We start from the raw sequence: 21,708 nt of genomic DNA, 5'->3' as shown, positions 1-21,708 counted from the left end.
GATCACATACCCAACGGTCACTTTTTACGTTGGCGTCCGACATCTTCCGAGCGCAAACCGTTCGAATGAAGTTCAGTCGGCGAGGATCGACGACAAGAGTCGGGATTCTCTGACGTTACGCCGTGAGGTCAACGGAGGAGTCCCGGAGGTCCCGTACGTTTAACGAGGGAAGATTTCAATGAAATTGACAACGTGGTTGAATCCTCGATCATTCTGCCACCCTATGAGAAAACATCGTCACTCCTCCAGTTCCTCATCGACTCTTTAAGTGGGAAGAGACAACGTGTCCAGCCTAACTGACCGGGGCGGATGCTTTTAACTGGGGACTTGTTAAGGTGGACTAACGGGAGGGTCGGAGCCAGAAAGCACCTCAACAGCCAAGTCCACCTTAAATGCGGAGCCTCATTTTTGGGACCATTAAAAGATGAACACAGTGGAGGTTTCTCGGAAGCAAAGCAAACACAGAGGGACCAGAAGAGAACAATTATTATTATATCCACAATGCACGGACGATATAATCATGCAAAGGAAGTCCGATTGGCAGGAATCGACTGACCCGCAGGCGGGCGACACAGAGGTCACATGGTGTCCTGAGCAGGTGGTTTTCATGCATTTTTTTAAATTCGTGGCCACAATATCTCATCAAACCTTCATTTTAATTGTAATATTCTGCAGTGCTACGGGTCGATGTACCCGGCATACGGACGTACACTTTGAAACTGCGTGTTCTGGATGTGTTGGGTAGCTTCCTGATCCCAAACAAAGACAACTGCAACGAAGACGCAACGAAATATGATTTTGCAAGGCAGCGTTGGATGCATTCTCGTCTTGGAGTGACACACACTCAGTCGGTGGGGTACGAGGTCAACCAAGGTCAAAGCCATGTTCAGTTTTTGTCGAAACTACGACTGTCTGATCATTTTGGAAGATGTATTTTGGGGTGCGGTTGAGTTGTATGACATCACACAGGGAGGTGTTTCTGTTTCTACTCTCAGAAAGAAACTACAGAGGACGCCTTTCTGGAAGGAAGTGGTACCCAAGGGTTCTCTGTGGAATAAGGGGTTCGAAGAAACTCTTCAATCTATGAACCGTGATTGTTGTGGGTTGCACTGCATCGCATCAACCGCGGTCATTTTCAGTTCTGGGTGAAGCTCCTCCCATTCTTCAAGCTCTTGGTAGAACCACCTGAGAACTTTTGAGTTGTAACCCTTCCTGCTAGAATTCCCCCGGCACAATCCCCCAGGTGGGTTCTAGATACAATCCTTGTGCTACAAAAAGGTCTCTGGCAGAACTCTCTAGAACCGAGTTTTGAGAGCACCCTCAGAAAGGGTGATGGTAACAGTTTTACGTACCCAGAGAGCATTCTGGGAGGAACCTTTCATGGATAGAATTACGGTTCTCGGTACCTTCATTTCTAAGAGCTTCCCTTCGTTGATGTAAATGGTTAAGATCATTTTTAGAAACTCCTCTCAGAATGACGCAACATACTTTCCCAGCAACCCGAAATTCCGCCAATCGACACCACCTCTCGACAACGACTCCAAACCGAACCGGAACATCACGACCTTTACGAAACCCGATCTAGACGAGAGGAAACTCCATCTTCTGTCCGTTGTTTTTTTCTTGGGGTATTTATTCCACAGAGAAATTTTTTCACTCCAGTTTCTTCCAAAGCCAACGAAAATTCAGTGAATCACGGCGTCACGTGAAGAAAACGATATATAAATAGGTGTTTTTTTCCCGAGAAGCATCGAACTTCCCGTGCGTAGCCGGGTGATTCATCTGTACTGACATCAACCCGTAATCTAGATTCCCATTTGAACTACATTGAGATTAACACTGGACCAAATATAACCATGTTCTATGTCCACATCCACCGACATACTTACTATAATTCAACCATCCTGACAACAGAAGCTTTTAGCATCGTAAGCAATGAAATGAACCTTATCTACCTGCAGCACCTGGGGGGCTCGGTGTAGATCTGAATTTCTATACATTTGGTTTTGCATATGTCTTCATTTCATTCTTTAACACTCCTTAATGAAACCCTCGCTGTAATCTCTGCTATATTTATTATTTTCTTCTGTTTAATGGATTCGTCCGACGCCTTTCCCCCTGCAGTTCATAATTACAGTGAGAAACCTGCAGGTGCTTCATTCTTTCCCCACTCGGTTTGCCTTCTTCTCTCCAAAGAGTTCTGCTCGTGTGATCTTATTTACACATGAACGTATCAACGGGGGGGGGGGAGATCTTTACGCCGAGTCGCCGCTCATAGAAACGTGTGAATGAAGAAAGGCGCTCTGATCCAGAAGGTGATACGGAATTAAATCAAATGATAGTCCAATCCCTGTTTTTAAGCTGCATTATTCCTTATGGGAAGAGGAAGCACGTGGTTTTCCTGAATCCTTTGCCAACGTCGCAGAGTAGACGGTTCAGGAATGTCGTGGCCGACGTGGACCTGGTCCTCCTCTCGGTCCGCCAAGAACCCGTCGGCCGCTTGATCGACTCCCTTCAGCTTTGTTTACATCCTCTACCGATTTTGCTTATTTGTCGTCTCGATAAACGATTAATAATATCTCACGTTGATCGTAAAGCTACAGCTGGTTTGCGTAGCTTAGCATAAAGACGAGGAAACAGGGGCTACGTTTAAAAAAGGAACAAAATCCACCTTCCGGTACCTCTGAAGTTCACTAATTAACCTTTTTAAATATACAAATACAATTTAAAACGTGTCAAATTAAACAGGAGGATTTTTCTGCTGGGAAAGTCGCTTCACACACAACAATGTGTTAATTGTGAAGTTCTCGGGGTGCTGGAGGCGCGTTCTGTGAGCAGATGTCTCAAAGATATTTCCAAACATCACTTTCTCATCACGGCTTCTCATGAGCTCTGAGACTCAAATCTGATGTGTTTCTAAACCAAATCTGCAAATAAATGTCTGTTTAGATTTGATCATTAACTTGAAACTCACAGAAAGCTTGTCAGATCTGAAAAGAACACGTCGGTTCACGATTTAAACAAACATCTGATTTATCAAATTATTGTCATATTCACAGATTTCAGCAGGATTAAAAAAACTGACCTTCTTGCTCCATTTTGAGAGTGAAAAAGCCGAGTCGGGACGAATGAAGCTCCGTCAGCTGATTCCAGTCGACTCGATTCGATCCGTGTGTGAAATCAGCAGCGATTAACCCTGAAGACCTCCTACGTTTCAATCTGCTGCCAACCATCTGCAGGCGGCCGGCAACCGAGTCAGTCACATGACGTTCCTACTGCACTTGAACGCAGCATTTTTCATGTTTTTTGTTGTTAGGTGTACACGAAAAAAACGTCTGAAAGTTTAGCGACGTCTACCGTCGGTTATGTCTTCACAAAAACAACGTAAAGAAGAAAACATGTAAAGAAATGACACAGTATAGGATTATTTTCTGGATTATTTCTATGACGAGAGCATTTACTTCCTGTTGCCTTGACATACACACGTAGTACATACTACTTTATTATTAGAATGCCATACAAAAGATTTAGTGAGCCCCCGATACACAATATGTCAAATGCGATCTGCAAAAAACAACTCCAGGATGTCTGTTTGGTCGCATTTCGCCGCGTTAGCATTGTTTTCTGGCTATTCTTACCCATAATCCTTTGAGGGTCACGGTGCAATGTTACGAGGAAGTAGCGCGTCCCAAATGAACGCACACTGCACCTAACAGGAGTTTGATTTCATACCAGTTGGATAAAACATTTTAAAAGGCCATTTACCTCCGTTTGCAGTCGCGCTAAACTAAGCTAGCCATAAGCTAGCCAGAAGCTAGCCAGAATCTAACCAGAAGCTAACCAGAAGCTAGCCAGAATCTAGCCAGAAGCTAACCAGAAGCTAGCCAGAAGCTAACCAGAAGCTAACCAGAAGCTAGGTGTAGCTTCATATTTATCGCACAGATTAGCCTCAGGTTTGTTACGTTTTAAAAACGTTACCCGGAGGCGTTTTAAAGGTTGTTCAACAAACATTCGGTCTGCTGAGCGACTCCAAATACTCTCAACGGGTTTCCCAAGATGCAATTGTGTTTCCTGTCCAGGTAGCCACAGGCTAGCATCGCTTTCTTTTAGGGTAGGAATATTTTATTTATCTTACTAGGGAATTGTTTTCCCCCCAGATGGTTGGGACTCGAGCTAACCCGCGCCATAAATATGCTAACGAGATATTAAACTTTGATTTTCGCTAATCTTAGCTTAGCACAAAGACTGAAAACGGTTGGAAACTGCTAGCCCGGCTCATCAAAAGATAATAAAACGGGCTAAACTTTTCTGTTTTTTGGTAACAACATAAATTATTTGAGCAATAGTTTTGAGTATTGATATAAAATTGCACATGCAAACACCTCATGAGAGTCATGACCGCCGGCAACGTGTCTTCAATGTGTCGGCCATCTGCAATGTCCTGCCCTCACAGGAGCCACGGTACAACAACAACAACAACGACGACGATGTTTCACTTCTTTTCAACGCTCTGTACAGACACACCGTCTTTAATCCTCTTCCTCTGCTCTAGTTATCTCTAAACAAACTGAAATGTACTGAAGAATAAATAAAAAGTGACTGGAAAAATAAACATATTCTCCCTGTTATTTATTTTGTCACGCCCCAGCTCCGCCTCTGTGAAGTCGATGAGCAAACAAAGAATATTATTAGTAAAATGTATTTAGGACTTAAGAAAAATGATATTCCTCCAGAACTGTCGGTGTTTCTTTAAATAAATAAAGTAAGCAATAGATTACCTTCATTCCCGTTACTGACTCGTCCAACTGTTCATGTAATACAATATCAGTTTAAACTATAAATCCACGTGTCGCAGTAAGTCAAATACATTTAATAATGATAAACACTAGTATTTCACTGCATAGTACTTTTTAAAGTATTACTTATGTAGTTTTACTTGTAACAGAGTATTTTACACTATTGAATGTATACTTTGTCCGATGATGGCGCCGCGAAAGGTCGCCTCGGTGTGTTGGTGCGCGATGTTTTTTACTGTTTTCGTTTTAAATACTGTTTTCTGCTGGGATTCCCAGAGCTCTTTCACCAGAGAAGAGCTCTTGAGCATCAGGGGAACAACTCCAGCGGATTTACTTCCAACGTTTTTAACTTCTGTGGAGTTACTGGACATTTTGTAAAGGTGCTCACCACCATCGCAGAAACGCCGCGGAGGGGAAAACGTTCGAGGCGCTGGTACGGCCACGGAAACGGGATCTCGTACAGCGCTGCCGGGCATATTTCTCCAACGTCCGCTCACTGTGCAACAAACTGGACGAACTCCAGCTGCTGGTGGGAGAGACAGAGACTTCTCCTCATCCTCCGTTCTGTGTTTCACGGAATCATGGCTTAGTGGCTCGACAGACTCTGCGCCCAGCTCGCTGCTGGCTTCCAGCTGTTCCGAGCGACCGAGTCACGGAGCTTTCCGGAAAAAAGGGTGGAGGAATCTGCTTTTACCTCAACAACGGCTGGTGCAACGACGCAAACGGTGATTCTACAGCACTGTTCGCCGGACCTGGAATCTTTATCATTCACTGCAAACCCTTCTACTCCCCACGTGAGTTCGCTTCATTTATCCTGGCCGGAGTTTACATGCCGCGCGGGGAACGTGAACGAGGCACATGACCTCGCCGAACAGATACGGCGTGTGAGCGACCTTCCCGGACTCTTTAGTTATTGTACTGGGGATTTTAACAAAGGAAACCTCAGCCACGAACTCCTAAATATAGACAGTTAATTAAATGCCCTACCAGAGAGAAGAGCATTCTGGACCACTGCTACACAACAATCAGCAGGGCCTATCACGCCGTCCCTCGAGCTGCACTGGGAAACTCTGACCACGTCATGGTTCATCTGATTCCCTCATACAGGCACTCACTATAGCTCTGCAAACCTGTGGTCAGGAAGTTCTACGAGTGGACCAGTGAGGCTCTGGAGGACCTCACCAGGCTTTGACTGTACTGACTGGGATGTCTTCAGGACTGCTACCAGCCTGGATGAGTACACAGAGGCTGTAACTTCCTACATCAGCTTCTGTGAGGACAGCTGTATTCCATCCAGCTCCAGGGTGAGTTATAACAACGACAAACCCTGGTTCACAGCGGAGCTCAGGAAGCTAAGACTGCAGAAGGACCAGGCATTCAGGAGTGGGACAAGACCTGTACACAGAGTCCAAATACAGGTTTAGCAAGGCGATGAGAGATGTTACACGACTGTACTCTGAGAAACTGCAACAGCAGCTCTCAGCAAACGACTCTGCTTCTGTCTGGAGAGGGCTCAGGCAGATCACCAACTACAAGCCCAAATCACCCCACTCCATGAACAATGTGCTTCTGGCAGACGAGCTAAACGAGTTCTACTGCCGCTTTGAAAGACAATGGAGCAGTCCTGAGACAATCCCCCACAGCCCCACCAACAAGCCACAGACCATCAGCCCACCTCCCCAGCCCATCAGGGGCTCACACCTCTGGAGCACCCTCCATCAACTCAGCGACGCCCTCGTCATCCTGGAGAGCCGTCAACAGGCTGTTTAAAAGCAGAACCCCGCAGCAGCGGGCCCGGACTCCGTCTCCCTCCACCCTGAAGCACTGTGCTGACCAGCTGTCTCCGGTGTTCACCGACATCTTCAACACCTCCCTGGAGACATGCCACGTTCCAGCCTGCTTCAAGGCCTCCACCATCATCCCGTCCCCAAAACCCAAGATCACAGGACTCAATGACTACAGGCCCGTCGCCTGACCTCTGTGGTCATGAAGTCCTTGAACGCTTGGTCCTGTCACACCTGAAGGCCATCACCGAGCCACTGCTGGACCCACTGCAGTTCGCCTACAGAGCCAACAGGTCTGCAGACGATGCAGTCAACATGGCCCTTCACTACATCCTCCAGCATCTGGACTCCCGAGGAACCCACGCCAGGATCCTGTTTGTGGACTTCAGCTCTGCCTTCAATTCCATCATCCCGTCCCTGCTGCAGGACAAGCTCTCCCAGCTGCACGTGCCCGACTCCACCTGCAGGTGGATCACAGACTTCCTGACCGACAGGAAGCAGCACGTGAGGCTGGGGAAACACGTCTCAGGCTCCCGGACCACCAGCACGGGTTCCCCTGGCTGTGTTCTCTCCCTCTGCTGTTCTCCCACACCAACAGCTGCACCTCCAGTCACCAGTCCGTCAAGCTCCTAAAGTTCGCAGATAACACCACCCTCATTGGACTCATCTCGGGGGCGAGACCGCCTACAGGTGGGAGACTGACCACCTGGTGACCTGGTGCAGCCAGAACAACCTGGAGCTCAACGCTCTGAAGACAGTGGAGATGGTTGTGGATTTCAGGAGGAATGCAGCCCCACTCGCCCCTCTCATCCTGTGTGACTCCCCGTCGACGCTGTGAGTCCTACCGCTTCCTGGGCTCCATCATCTCCCAGGACCTCAAGTGGGAGCTGAACATCGGCTCCATCTCCAAGAAGGCCCAGCAGAGGATGTTCTTCCTGAGGCAGCTGAGGAAATTCAACCTGCCAGGAAGATGATGGTACAATTCTACACGGCCATCGTTGAGTCCATCATCTGCTCCTCCATCACCGTCTGGCACCCTGCAGCCACAGCCAAAGACAAGCGCAGGCTGCAGAGCATCATCCGCTCGGCCGAGAGGGTTATCGGCTGCAATCTGCCTTCCCTCCAGGTCCTGTTCACTTCCAGGTCACTGAAGCGGGCCAGAAAGATTGTCGCCGACCCCTCCCACCCTGGACACTCTCTGTTCGAGTCCCTCCCTCGGGAGGAGGCTGCGGCCCATCATGACCACGACCTCCCCCCACACTAATTGCTTTTTCCCGACGGCGGTCGGGCTCATCAATGGACCCCGGGACTGACTGACTGTCACCCCCAGGACTACCACCTCTTCTTCCACCTTCCTCTCTCCTCCTTCTTCCCGCTCCTTCCTCTTCCTCCTCCTCCCTCTTCCTCCCACTCCTCCTCCCTCCTTGCGTTGATTGTTGTTTGTCATGTCCAAATGTGCACCTTCCACCAAAAAAAATTCCTCGTTTGTTTGTTTGTGAAAACATTCATTCTTTGGCAATAAACCTGTTTCTGATTCTGATTCTGATTCTGATTAATTTTGTGCAAGATCCCTCATCAAAAGACAAAGTGTGTATGTAGATAAATATATATACACATACTTCCGTTGTTTATCTTTAATCCCAGACAAACAGTCAAAGGGATCTTCTTAATTATAGAGTTATAAAGGCAGAACATTTACGATATATATATATTTTTATCATGCAATTGGCCACATTTGTCTAATTTAATCAGTTTTAAAAGTATTTTTAATAGTTAATCGATCAAGTCTTATAATGTATTACATATTATTTCCATCAGAGGATTATTCAAATGAGAATTGGTTTCTTTAGCCTCTGTAAAAACGGCACATCAGCGCCGTCACGCTCCCCTGTCGTTCCACACGCCGCCACCAGGCGGCAGCACTGAGGACACGAGACTGTGAAAAAGAAGAAGAAGAAGAAGAAGAAGCTCCAGGACGGAAGGAGTGAGAATGGACCACAGTGTGACAGAAATAATTAGCGAATTTTATTTATTGATGTCTAATTAAACGATAAAAACAGGAAATGAATACAAGTGTTTACAAATCCATGTTTAGCCATCAATAAATATTAAAAGGTAATTCATTAAAAAAAATTAAGCCAATGAATTCATACTTTTAGGAATTTATTGTATTTATGGTTTAATTAATTACTTAATGCGTAAATATATATTCTTCTAAATAATGCCGTGTAATTATTTGCCTGACAGGAGTCCGTCATCTTTAAATGTAGTTCCTCTGTATAAATGTATTTAAACCATTTTAATATCGTAGATCTCACGTGTTCAACCTTCTCCAGCCCGTCGGTCCAGAAGAACAAAGTCACACGGAGCTCCACGCGGACGCCTCTCTGGACACAAACGCTCTTTGCTTCATTCGTTGTTTAATGAATACAGTGAGAGACAAATAAATACAGACAGAACAGCTGCGAAGAGGAGGAGGAGGAGGAAGAGGAAGAGGAAGAGGGAATCTGGCGAATCATTGAAAACAGAACAAACGGCCTCGTTGCTTTAAGTTCGGTGAGTTTTTACTTGAAAAAATACTTTTAACAAAACAGAAGAAAACAAAACAAGAGCGGTGGAAGTGCGTCTGATTTAATCACCACGAGGAGATAAAATCGAACGCCCTCGTACATCTGGAGGGTGAAACACACGCAGGACCTGGGCTGGTTTTATTATTGGATGGACGAGAAGATGGTGTGTGTGTGTGTGTGTGTGTGTGTGTGTGTGTGCGTGTGTGTTGATATTAAGACTTGTCTCCTAACTTGAGGATGTTCTCTTTGCCCCGTCTCTTCACGTCCCAGTTGTAGACTCGTGCCATGTCTGAGGGGAGCAGGGAGTGAAGGAACAACAACAACAACAACGGAGCAGCAACACAAATCATCATACTTTTATTTTCTCAGACTTATTCAGACGTATAAAAAGTATCTTTGAACCGACTGGATACACAAAACGGAAGTAAATAATAAAATAAAACACGCCGGCCGACGTGTTGCTGGACCTTAAGGAACGTTTCTTGAATTATATAAATATATATTTATATACATATATATTTGTATATAAATATATATATTTGTATATATAAAAATGGTATATAAATATATATATTCAAATAAAAACATTATATATATTATACATAATATTATTTTATATGAATAATATAGAATTATTAAACGATGGAAAATGAAATATTTAATTTGCCTGGCAACAGCATTTAAAGGGCCGGTTCCCTCACATTAGAAAATAAATACTTTACAACTGCCCTAAAATTACCTTCATGAAATTAAAGCACCCTCGTACTTCTGTGTACTTTAATGTATCATCAGTGTGGAAACAACAACAACAACAACAACAGACCAACCCGCCAGCGCTCCGGTGGAAGGATACTGACTTCGGTGGTGGTGAACTGGTCGCGCAGGAAGTCCAGGTCGTCCTCGAGCGTCTCCAGGTTACGGGACGCCGTGGACAGGTTCTTCTCCAGGAGCGCCTGGGCCTCATCGATGTCGTACTCCAACATCACGTTGGCCTGGGGAGGAGGAAGAGGAGGGGGAGGAAGAGGAGGAGGGAGAGAGAATGAGGGAGAGGAGTAGGAGGAGAGAGGAGGAAAGGAGGAGGGAGCGGATGAGGAAGAAGATGAGGAGGGAGAGGAAGAGGAGGAGGAGGGAGAGGTGGAGGACGAGGAGGAAAGGAGGAGGGAGAGGATGAGGAAGAAGATGAGGAGACAGAAGAGGAGGGAGATGTGGACGAGGGAGAGGCGGACGAGGAAGAGGAGGACAAGGAAGATGAGGAGGAGGGAGAGGAGGAAGAAGAGGATGGAGAGAGGAGGATGAGGTGGATGAGGGAGAGGAGGGCGAGGAAGAGGAGGTGGACGAGGGAGAGAGGAGGAAGGAGAGAAGGATGAGGAAGAAGAGGAGGAGGAGTAGGGGGGAGGAAGAGGAGGAAGGGGAGCATATTCGTTCTTTAAAACTCAGCGTAAATTAACATTTGAATAAAACAATATTTCCAGGTTTTGTTTTTCTTCTCCAGGCCTGATAATAACAATTTAAAAATTCCAGGACTTTTCCATGTTTTCCATGACCGGGCGAACCCTGGGAGAGGAATGAATTTACCCATAAGCCACTGCTCTCATACGCTCTGCTGCACTCACCCCCAGCCAGAGGCAGACTTTGTCGGTGGGCGGCACCGACGCCTTGCAGTAAACGTTGTCGGCCAACATGAAGTGCGTCTGCATGGGCGCCGTGCTCTCCTGAAACAACAACAACAACAACAACAACAAAGGGCGGCCATTGTTATTGACGTTTGTCAATTCAAACTGAAGTTGAGACATTTTATATTCGGCTCCAGCAAAATAAATAAATGACAACCGTAAATAAATAAGTGAGTATTTAAATAACTTTTTAATACATCTAATTCATTAATAAAGTAAATTTAGTTTGAAAACTTTTTCAATCTTGAAGCGCGGCAGAAATATTGACTTAAATATCATTGTGAAATGAAAAAATATATATAAAAGTATATAGATAAATGTTATATATATATATATACACACACACAAGTATAGATATATTTCTTATTGATATATAAATAAAAATATATATTATATACACTACCGTTCAAAAGTTTGGGATCACTTAGAAATGTCCTTATTTTTCAAAGAAAAGCATTGTTTTTTTCAATGAAGATAACATTAAATCAATCAGAAATACACTCTATACATTGTTAATGTGGTAAATGACTATTCTAGGTGGAAACGTCTGGTTTCTAATGAAATATCTCCAGAGCAGTGGCGGTTCGTCCATAGGGGGCGCTAGGGCGCCGCCCCTCTTAAAATTTGGAGATGAAAAAAAAAGAAGAAGAAGAAGAAAGAAAAAAAAATTCTGTCAAAAAACATTATATGCCAAATCATTTAAATAGTAAATATACCGTGTTGACGCGCTAAATGTGTGTGGGAGACCGTAAGCCCCTGTCAACAACCACTTAAGTTAATGTGAAAATATATAATATATCGCCATTATCACGGAGAGAAGCCCCTCCCCTTTTTCGAGGCGCTGGTCTAACGTGTGTGTATTGCATCGAGAAAACATTTCAGTCGTTTTGGCAATGACCGGCTTCACATTGGCGGATGAAACCGGGAATCTTGGGGCGCACAAATGTGCGCACGCGATTGGATTATTCGGCAGATCAGAGACCCGTATGTTCCCTCAGCCCATAGAGCAGTGTTGCCAGGTCCGCGGTTTCCTGCGGAATCGGGCCACTTTTGAAAGTGTTGCGCTGGTTGAATTTTTGTCCTTGGTTCGGGTAGACCTATTTTGCATGCAAATTACATGAATATCTTTCAATAAAAATCCATATTTTAAATGAAATAATTTATTCATACCCAAATCCTACCAAACTGACTCCAGATCAGCACGTACACACATTTTATTTATGATAATATACTGTATCTAATTACACAAGGCCATTTTAGGACCTAGGTGAAATAACTTGAGGGAAAACTGCTTTTAATGCTGGCAAACTAAACATATGTTGTTACTTTGTAGATATTACAATACATTTGGCAATGATAGCAATGCTGTTGGACTTTAAAAGCACTAGTGTATATGGTTTGGCACGGGCATATTTTGAGTTCTGATATTGGGCTGGTTTTTGGGCTGGTTGTGTCACACAGACCTGGCAACCCTGCTGCCCAGAGCTCCACGGAGGTCTGAGCAACATAGCTAGAAGCTTTATGTTAGTATGGCGTCGTGACTGAAAACTCTGGTATCTCTACACCAAACACCTTTCAATCGACGGTCAGATATTGACAAGAAGAGGCTGAAAGAGTTGGGACCCGAACATCCGGATTTAAAAATTGTGCAGCAAAGCGCTGACTGCGGGAGGACGTACACCGGAGGTGCTCCTCAAGCCTATATGCTAACCGGAGCTGATTAGCTGAATGCTCCATGAGTAATTCGTTTTGTTTCCCTGTCTGTTTCCAAAGTCCTGGGACGGAAACTCTCTGGACTACAAGCGGGTGAGGGATCTACAGAGCTTCAGACAAGTGTAAAGCACAGATCTTGCCGAAGTTATCTAGCTAAGAACATGGAGCTAACTGCTAACAGCATGAAGCCAACCCTGTTTGCAGACGAACTGGCATCGAAAACACAACGAAGAAGTTCTGAAAAACAGACACATTCCTCCAGAATAATGAAACAGGCTGGTTACAGACATGATTGACTTTAACCAGAGTTATTGAAGTTTGACCACTTTAAAGAGAGGAGCTACTTTTCTTTACATATAGTGGGTCTCTGTCAAACAGTTAGAAATGCACTCTGTCATTTCTTGTTTTCAATGTATTGTATTTTATTTTTGTTTGTTGTTCAACGATATTATTGAGTGTTTGTGAATTTTATTTAATGAGCTATTTTTATTTAGCGTTATTTTTAAAAATCTGTTTCCTCACGGAATTGCTTTCCATCTGTTGCACTTCCTGCTCCTGAGTCCGTCTTTCCGTCACAATGGTTTTATATTGCCGAGGGTGAGTTCAGTGAAAAACGATTTTGCACTATTTTGGCTATATTCTTTAATAAAAATTAACCGTTTATGTTACATACAGTAATGGAATGTTAATGATCCCGGCGTCCAGCTGTCGTGTCATTTAGACTGTCAAAATATACGTTTGGTGGGGGTTTCATTGAGCCACTTTCTAGCTCATGTAGTTATTTATTTTGTCCATTAGGGGTCTCTGTTTTCCCCTTGTATGTTACATGTCATGGTTTTTGATGAGAATTGTTATTATTTAGATTTAATGTGGTCCTGTCTTCCATGGACAATGTTTTTTTATTGCTGAGGGAAGTGGAAGTGCAGAGACAAATCAGAAGGCAAATGTGTGTGTTCTGTTGTCTTCTGCAGAATAAATGAGTGCTGGGAAAATCCACCATCTGAGCCGACTTCTTCCATGCCCGTTCCACATCAGTTACATCTGCTCTGAACCTCTTTCATGTGAGGGTGAAACTCTTTTATTTTGCAAACCTCTGAAACCCAGCCCAATGTTCCTTAAAGCTGCTCTGAACCTCTCATGCCCAAAGTTACAGTGTGTTGATAGTTGTTGTTGGACAGTGTTGAGCACGCTGTGTTCTTGAAATAAAGCTTTGTTTTTTACAATATTCTACTCAAAACCTCTTCTTCTCATTGTTGAGTGATATTTAAACCACGTCGCCCAACTGCGCCCCCCCCAAAAAAAATGTCACCAGCCGCCACTGCTCCAGAGGTGTATAGAGGCCCATTTCCATCATCTATCACTCCAGTGTTCTAATGGTACATTGTGTTTGCTAATCGCCTTAGAAGACTAATGGATGATTAGAAAACCCTTGTGCAATTATGTTAGCACAGCTGAAAACAGTTTTGCTGATGAGAGAAGCTATAAAACTGGCCATCCTTTGAGCTAGTTGATTATCTGGAGCATCACATTTGTGGGTTCGATAAGACTCTCAAAATGGCCAGAAAAAAAGAACTTTCATGTGAAACTCGCCAGTCTATTCTTGTTCTTAGAAATGAAGGCTATTCCATGCGAGAAATTGCAAAGAAACTGAAAATGTCCTCAGCGGTGTGTACTACTCCTTCAGAGAACAGCACAAACGGGGCTCTAACCAGAGCAGAAAGAGAAGCGGGAGGCCGGTGCACAACTCAGCAAGAAGACAAGTACATTAGAGTCTCTAGTTTGAGAAATAGGCGCCTCACAGGTCCTCAACTGGCAGCTTCTTTAAATGGTACCCGCAAAACGCCAATGTCAACGTCGACAGTGAAGAGGCGACTCCGGGATGCTGGCCTTCTAGGCAGAGTGGCAAAGAAAAAGCCATATCTGAGACTGGCCAATCAAAAGAAAAGATTGGTATGGGCAGAAGAACACAGGCATTGGACAGAGGAAGATTGGAAAAAGGTGTTCTGGACAGATGAATCCAAGTTTGAGGTGTTTGGATCACACAGAAGAACATTTGTGAGACGCAGAATAGGTGAAAAGATGCTGGAAGAGTGCCTGACACCATCTGTCAAGCATGGTGGAGGTCATGTGATGGTCTGGGCTGCTTTTGTGCTGGTAAAGTGGGAGATTTGTACCAGGTCAAAGGGATTTTAAATAAGGAAGGCTATCACTCCATTTTGCAACGCCATGCCATACCCTGTGGGCAGCGCTTGATTGGAGCCAATGTCCTCCTCCAACAGGACAATGACCCAAAGCACACCTCCAAATTGTGCAAGAACTATTGAGGGAAGAAGCAGGCAGCTTGCTGTCTGTAATGGAGTGGCCAGTCACCAGATCTCAACCCCATTGAGCTGTTGTGGGAGCAGCTTGACCGTATGGTCCTCAAGAAGTGCCCATCAAGCCAATCCAACTTGTGGAGGTGCTTCAGGAGCGTGGGGTGACATTTCAACAGATTACCTCAACAAATTAACAGCTAGAATGCCAAAGGTCTGCAATGCTGTCATTGCTGCAAAAGGAGCATTCTTTGATTTAAAGCAAAGTTTGAAGAAAAAAATTAATACTTCAAATACAAATCATTATTTCTAACCTTGTCAATGTCTGGACTATATTTTCTATACATTTTGCAACTCATTTGATAAATAAAAGTGTGAGTTTTCATGGAAAACACGAAATTGTCTGGGTGATCCCAAACTTTTGAACGGTAGTGTATATATATAGATTCAAACCTCAAAGTATTTCTCAATAAAAAAAATCAATTTTAAAAGCCGCGTGTTGAAATTAATTACATTTTGTAAAAAAGCTTTAAAAGTCGAGTTCTTGATGTGACACCTAATATAATTCACATGACCCCAAATCTGAAAGCTCTTTACAGTAATAACCAATGAAAGTAGAGCAAATGTAAGCTGCTTCACAATTAAAGTAATTAGACGGTACACACCTTCTTCTTCTGCATGTGTCGGAGGATTTCTAGCGTCTGTGTGATTTGTGGAATCTGACTTTTCAACCTGCACGTCGAGAGAAGTCGAACATTTCAAGACAGGGCTTCAATTAAAACTCATTACATCGTGTTTTTATTTCACAAAACATTTTCTAACTTTAAAAAAGAGTCTGAGGAGACACCCCGGGACACAGTAAATAAGTGGAACTACGACGAATAACTGATAATAAATGTTCTTCCATCGACTAACGAGTAAAGACCTCTCTGAAAATCATTGATTCAGAATAAAGAAACTAGTTTTAATGACATAATATCAGGAATGCGTGAGCCGACGGCATGAAGCTCGAAGAAGAGACAAACCTCAGGTGGGTTGATTTCACGCAGCTGACGGTCGTTTACCTGAGTTTCTTCTGGGACAGGTTGAGCTCCATGTATTTATATTTCTGGTACTGCTCGTCCAGCTTCCTCAGAGCCGAGTCGGCCGTCTCGTTGCCCGGCTGCTTCAGAAAAGAGTCGACATCCTCCTGGAAGAATCAGAAAAAGTCAATAACAACAACAATACATCTGCTTATTGTTTTTTACAATCAATATCCAACATTAACGTTTTGATAACAATCCCGTAAAAACTTATTTCAAATGAACTGAATATATACATATATACATACATATATATATACATATATACATGCATACATAAATATATACACATAAATATATTTACACACACACACACATAAATATATATCTTTTTTTTTTAATGAATATCCAAAAATGATGTTAAATATTTTTGGTATCATACAATTAATAATAAGTGCCAATTTGCATAAATGCTGTTGTCACATTAAGAGTCAAAGCTTTTTATTCACTTAATGTTTTGAATAGCCATTATTGTATATATTCTTTAAACGGCCATTTACATTAATATTTGTATAAATGAGGCTGTAAAAACCTTTAAAATGTGCATAAATGTGGTTGACAGATTAAGAGTTAACGGTTTTTAATCACTTACTTTTGTGAATTACATAACTGTATATAATCCTTAAAAATCAATGTTTTTAGACATTAATATTTGCATTAATCAGCTGCAAAAACTTTTAAATATAGATAGTAATTGGTTAATTGCCTTAAATTTAGACATGTTTACTTGTTTTCTTCTTTTTATGGAAGGAAAATACCCGAAAATCAAAGACAAATGTTTGCCTGCCGAGTCTCCTTTTTAACTACATTTTAATGATATATAACTTCGTATTTTTACTCGTAGTTTAACTCCAAGCATGTCCAGCCAAGTTGAGGATCTCAATTCTTATATTAGCAGCGAGTAAAAAGGAGAAAGGAGGCAGCTGAAGCGACCGTTAGAAGACACGCATGCGCAGAGCGGGCTAACGTGGACCCAACTCAAATGCTTGAGATAAGAAATCAGAAATAAAGTAGAGCGTCAAAGCAGCTCGCGCACAGACAGCCATGTCCGTAGATGGAGGCGAGGAGCCGCCCCGCACACACACAGCAGGATTAGCTCTCGTGCTAGCTGAAGCTAACTAGCTGGTAGCCAGCATGACGCGCCGACACACCGGCTACAAGTAGCACAAGCGGCTGTTTTCAACGGTTTAACCTCCTCGTAGAGCCGTGTGCACAACACATGCTACTGTCGTCCTCTACGCACCACGAACACAGCTTCGGGGATCCCCAGGTGCTTTCTCTTTGTCGCCTGAACGGCATTGCTGTTGTCTATGGTCGCCGCCATCTTGGAGAGAAGCTAACGCCTTCTTTCCGGCTTTCCTTCCTCACGTTTTACGTTGCTTACGTTTCTTACGTTGCTTACGTAAAAACGTCAACCGTCACAATAAGGATGGAATCATTAATTATTCTCTTCTCGCTTAATATTCGTTGTTATACACAGGCCAAAACATTTGTAGACAAGACGGATGTTTTTTTATTATTGTTTTTTTATTTATTTAATTGGTTATTCGACCATATGGATGGTGAACGAGTGGTTTGCTGCCCTCTAGCGGCAACCTGCTGCCAGTGCACCTTCTGGTTCTAGTTGGTCGTGGAGGGGTTTAAAACAATTATTTTCTTTTTTATAAATATTAGTTGATAACCCCAATAACCATTGTCGATAAGACGGATTTTCTAATGAAAAAATGTGTATTCATTTAATGCAATGTTTTGTTGAACCAGAAGAAGGCACAGAAGAGGATACAGATTTTAAAAATAACAATTTTTCGATATAATAATATATTACTTCATTTTTCCCACAGTGGAGACATATCAAAAATCACAGCAGCGGTGCACATCAGAGTATCAATGAAAATGGATGTAAAACACAAAACAAAATAGTAAAAACTAAATACCAATACTAAATATACAGGGGGGAAATAAAGTAAACTGCTGAATAAAGTAAAGTGCTGAGTTTGCCAGGATCTCCAGTGATCTACTGCAGTGTGTTGTGCAGCCTGACAGCAGCAGGAAGGAAGGACTTGTGGTTCCTCTCCTCAGACACCGGGGGAACCAGCCGGTGGCTGAAGGAGCTGCAGAGCCACAGAGAGTCGTGCATGGGGTATATAGACAATCCAGACAGAAAAGAAATTACGGACGTAAACAGACCTGGATGACACATGAAAAACAAGTTTCACAGATTAAAGAAAGTAAAAGTGTTCATCAGTAACATTTAAAGAGCCACAGTGGGGAGCTTTAACCTGCAGACGTGAAGGGCTCCCTGGTGTTATCATGAATAGCTGTGTTCACTAAAAACGGGAGAATGAAAACCACAATAAGAAGTCGTATTACATGTTGTTACATGGGGTTTGGTGCTTTTATCCAAAAGCAACTTACAATAAGTGCATTCAACCTAGAAAAGAAACTAAAACAACAAGGTAATGCAGATACTAAGTGGTCAATCTTTGGTGGATAGTCAGTCTGAAAACTGGGTTGGAACCTGGGCTGTCAAAACACATTTTCAGATTAAACAAATCAGGTCGTGAAAAAGTTGCCTTATGTGGCAGATAACAGGTGTGAATAGTAATATTTAAAGATGTGCCTGGATGGACTGGCCTCCAGCAACGGGGTCAAAGGCATCTTTCGATCCTGAAGGGAGTCCCTCTTCACTGAGGACTGGTTCTAAAGGGGCTCCTTCAGGCAGAGGCCTGTCAGTCCTCTTCAGAATCAGAATCAGAATCAGAAACAGGTTTATTGCCAAAGAATGTTTTCACAAACAAACGAGAATTTTTTTGGTGGAATGACAACCACATTTGGACACGACAGAGACAGCAATCAGCCTGTTACATGGCTGCATGAGAGGACTCCTCTCTCGGTGGGACTACATGTCATTTAGTCCACTGACATATCCAAAGCGACTTACAATAAGTGCATTCAACCTAGGTATAAACTGGAACAACAAGAATACAGGAAGTAACATTCCTCAACATAGTCAGAACCAAGTACCATAAGTGTCAAACTATTTAAAACCGCGAGGAAGAGACGATCAGCATTTAATCAAGATATAATTGGAAAGTCCCTGATATAGAAGATAAGATAAGATATATACTTTAATGTGTCGAAGAAATTAGTTCTGCATTTAACCCATCCTTAGTTATTAAGGAGCAGTGGGCTGCGGTGAAGCGCCGAGGAAGCAACTGGGGGTTCAGTGCCTTGCTCCAAAACACTTGACTTGCAACTAATGGGAGGCGAGGATCAATTCCCACAAATCTGGTTGCAGGACTTCCCCCATCTGGTCCAAGGCTGCAACCGCCCCACACCTTCAGCAACAATGAAACAAGACTTTTCAGTTGGTTGAACATTACAAAACAGTAACACTTTAAAATAAAATATATAAATAAAATGTCAGTAGAAAAATACATTACGTAAATGATGTATCATAGTTTTGGTACATCACTTGACCCTTTTCATGTTTTTCATGGACAGCAGCATGTCAACATCTTTCAATTAGGAGAGTTCCTCACTGCTGAGAGCAAAACTCACAGTCCAGGGCGCTACTCAGGTTAATTGAACTCTAAATTTGCCCATATGTGTGAATGAGTGTGAATAGTGTCCATCTCAAGATGTGCCCTGGATGGACTGGCCTCAGCAGCTTGAGTCAACTTTTCGATCCCTGAAGAGTCCCTCTTCACTGAGGACTGGTTCTAAAGGCTCCTTCAGGCGAAGTACTATCCAGTCTCTTTCAGAATCAGAATCAGAATCAAGAAACAGGTTTATTGCCAAAGAATGTTTTCACAAACAAACGAGGAATTTTTTTTGGTGGAAGGTGCAACATTTGGACATGACAAACAACAATCAACGCTGCATGGCTGCATAGAGGACTCCTCTCTCATGAGTAGGACTTCTTATCAGTCCACTGAGGGAAAGAACCAGAAGAACCAGAAGAAGTGTCACCAGTGCACAGTAGAGGACGATCCATCCCAGACTTTCTGTCCCTGAGGAATCTCTTCCCCCATCTGGTCCGTTTGTCTTGGGTCGATCCCTCACTGCTGCAAAGAGAGCAAAACAAAATACGGTTCATTAATTCAAGTGACGAAGAAGACGACGACGACGAATCGGTTCCATTAATTCAAGTGTGTGAAGAGAGCCAGCTGACGACAATGAAGAAGAGAAAATTTAAAAAGAAGTTCTCTGAATCCAGCCTACTTCTGAGACATTGAGCTGACACATCTCAGAGTTTCACTCCCACTTAACTTGTGAACACGCCACGCCAGTACGGCCGACCAGTCAGAAGTCCTGAGTCTGGACACATGAAGTGACTGACTCAGTCCTCCTCTGAGGAGGTCTTGGTCCCCACTGGACTCGGGTCACTGCAAAGTGTGTTATCCTGAGTCATCTAGGATCTGGACTCCTTTAAAGTACATATACAATAACCAGGTGAGGCCTGATATCAGCCTAACAGTTCACAGAAGACATCCGAGAGTGGACTCAGTGTTGGTGGTGAAGGTCAGGCATTCCAGTGTGACGCTGTGGTTCTCCTCTGCCTATTAGGAGCTCTGGCCGCGTGTCACGTTCACTACGAAAGGAGTCTATGGGAGAGACAGAGAGGAGGAGGAGAGCCTTTAAACCCCACCTGCATGTTTCTGAGGGCAGGAGGGCTTCACCCTGCACCACCCGGAAGAACTCACCATGGACACAGGAGGAGGATGAAGAGCAGGCGGGATGAGAGCAGCAGCCGCATCCTGCAGCTGTCTCCATCTCCTCCCTGTGAGAGGAGACGGAGACGGAGGACAGAGTCACCCGTTCCTGACTGACGACGGCAGGCATTCACAGTGGAATACCCCGTCACGCATACCAGAGGGCGCCAGGAAACTGCTCAAAATGTGCAGTCTCGCGGTCTCGGACAGGGATATCTTTGTGCAGTGTACAGTGTATCAACAGTGTATGCAAAGCCCTCTGGGGAGCAAATTTGGCAATTTTCTGATAATGTGCTATACAAAATAAACTCAATTAAGTTGCATTTTTAGGAAACAGTTGTCAACAAAAGAGATACAACCGTGATATGTGTTTTCTTTATAGATGTTTGTGGAAAGAGAAAACAGTTAGCACAGAGCTGCTCCAAATGCCATAACTTGAACCAAAAAGCGTTATGAACATTAAATTAATAATGATGTGTGCTGAATGCATGTTCATAAATACATTTGACTGATTTTCAACGAATACATTGTATTTTTGTTTTACTTTCATTTTTCACTGTTTTATGAAAAAGAAAGGAACGTGCAAAGAAAATAAACATTGATCAAACAGCAGTCTAGCTATATCTGTATCAAACAATGAACGTTGGAGCAGTTACACTTCGGCTGGTCAAACCTTTAATGTAATCTCCCTCTAATCCACCTGAGGTGGAATCAGGGTAATCCTGATTCTTAGGATCAAACTGATCCAGATTTCCCACTAAAGTTTTTAAATACTCAACAGCAGTGTTTAATCCGGATAAAATGCAGGATTGGATTACCAAATCCGAATCTTCAGGAGATCGAATTTGCTTCCAAGCCACCACGTTTTATGGGATCGATCATCGGGATTTAATCCAATCCAGGATGATTAATCCTGGTGGATCATTTTGAAATAGCGGCCCCTGAGGATCTGCGTGTGGCGTCACCGTCCTGAAGTGTGTTCGCGCCGCTTTATTCTATTTGATAAGACCAAAGGGGTCTGGAAAACACTTTAAAACTTCCGAGTATGCATAAAACACAAAAA

The 21,708-nt window shown here is 43.4% G+C and overlaps 1 protein-coding gene across 1 annotated transcript; it reads right to left on the bottom strand.

Annotated features, from left to right (window-relative positions):
* Positions 1–8,980: 8,980 nt before the first annotated feature.
* Positions 8,981–17,262, bottom strand: LOC130211583 (prefoldin subunit 3-like). The gene is made up of 6 exons (XM_056442417.1): positions 17,174–17,262; positions 15,913–16,037; positions 15,514–15,580; positions 10,764–10,862; positions 10,004–10,142; positions 8,981–9,439 (listed from the first exon to the last, which is right to left on the bottom strand). Exons 1-6 carry the CDS (start codon positions 17,252–17,254, stop codon positions 9,363–9,365), a joined length of 588 nt encoding a protein of 195 aa, XP_056298392.1. The 5' UTR covers positions 17,255–17,262; the 3' UTR covers positions 8,981–9,362.
* Between the last annotated feature and the right edge of the window lie 4,446 nt (positions 17,263–21,708).

Source organism: Pseudoliparis swirei, chromosome 21 (assembly GCF_029220125.1).
Source record: "Pseudoliparis swirei isolate HS2019 ecotype Mariana Trench chromosome 21, NWPU_hadal_v1, whole genome shotgun sequence".
NCBI lineage: Eukaryota > Metazoa > Chordata > Actinopteri > Perciformes > Liparidae > Pseudoliparis > Pseudoliparis swirei.
This window is presented reverse-complemented; position numbering and strand designations above follow the sequence as displayed.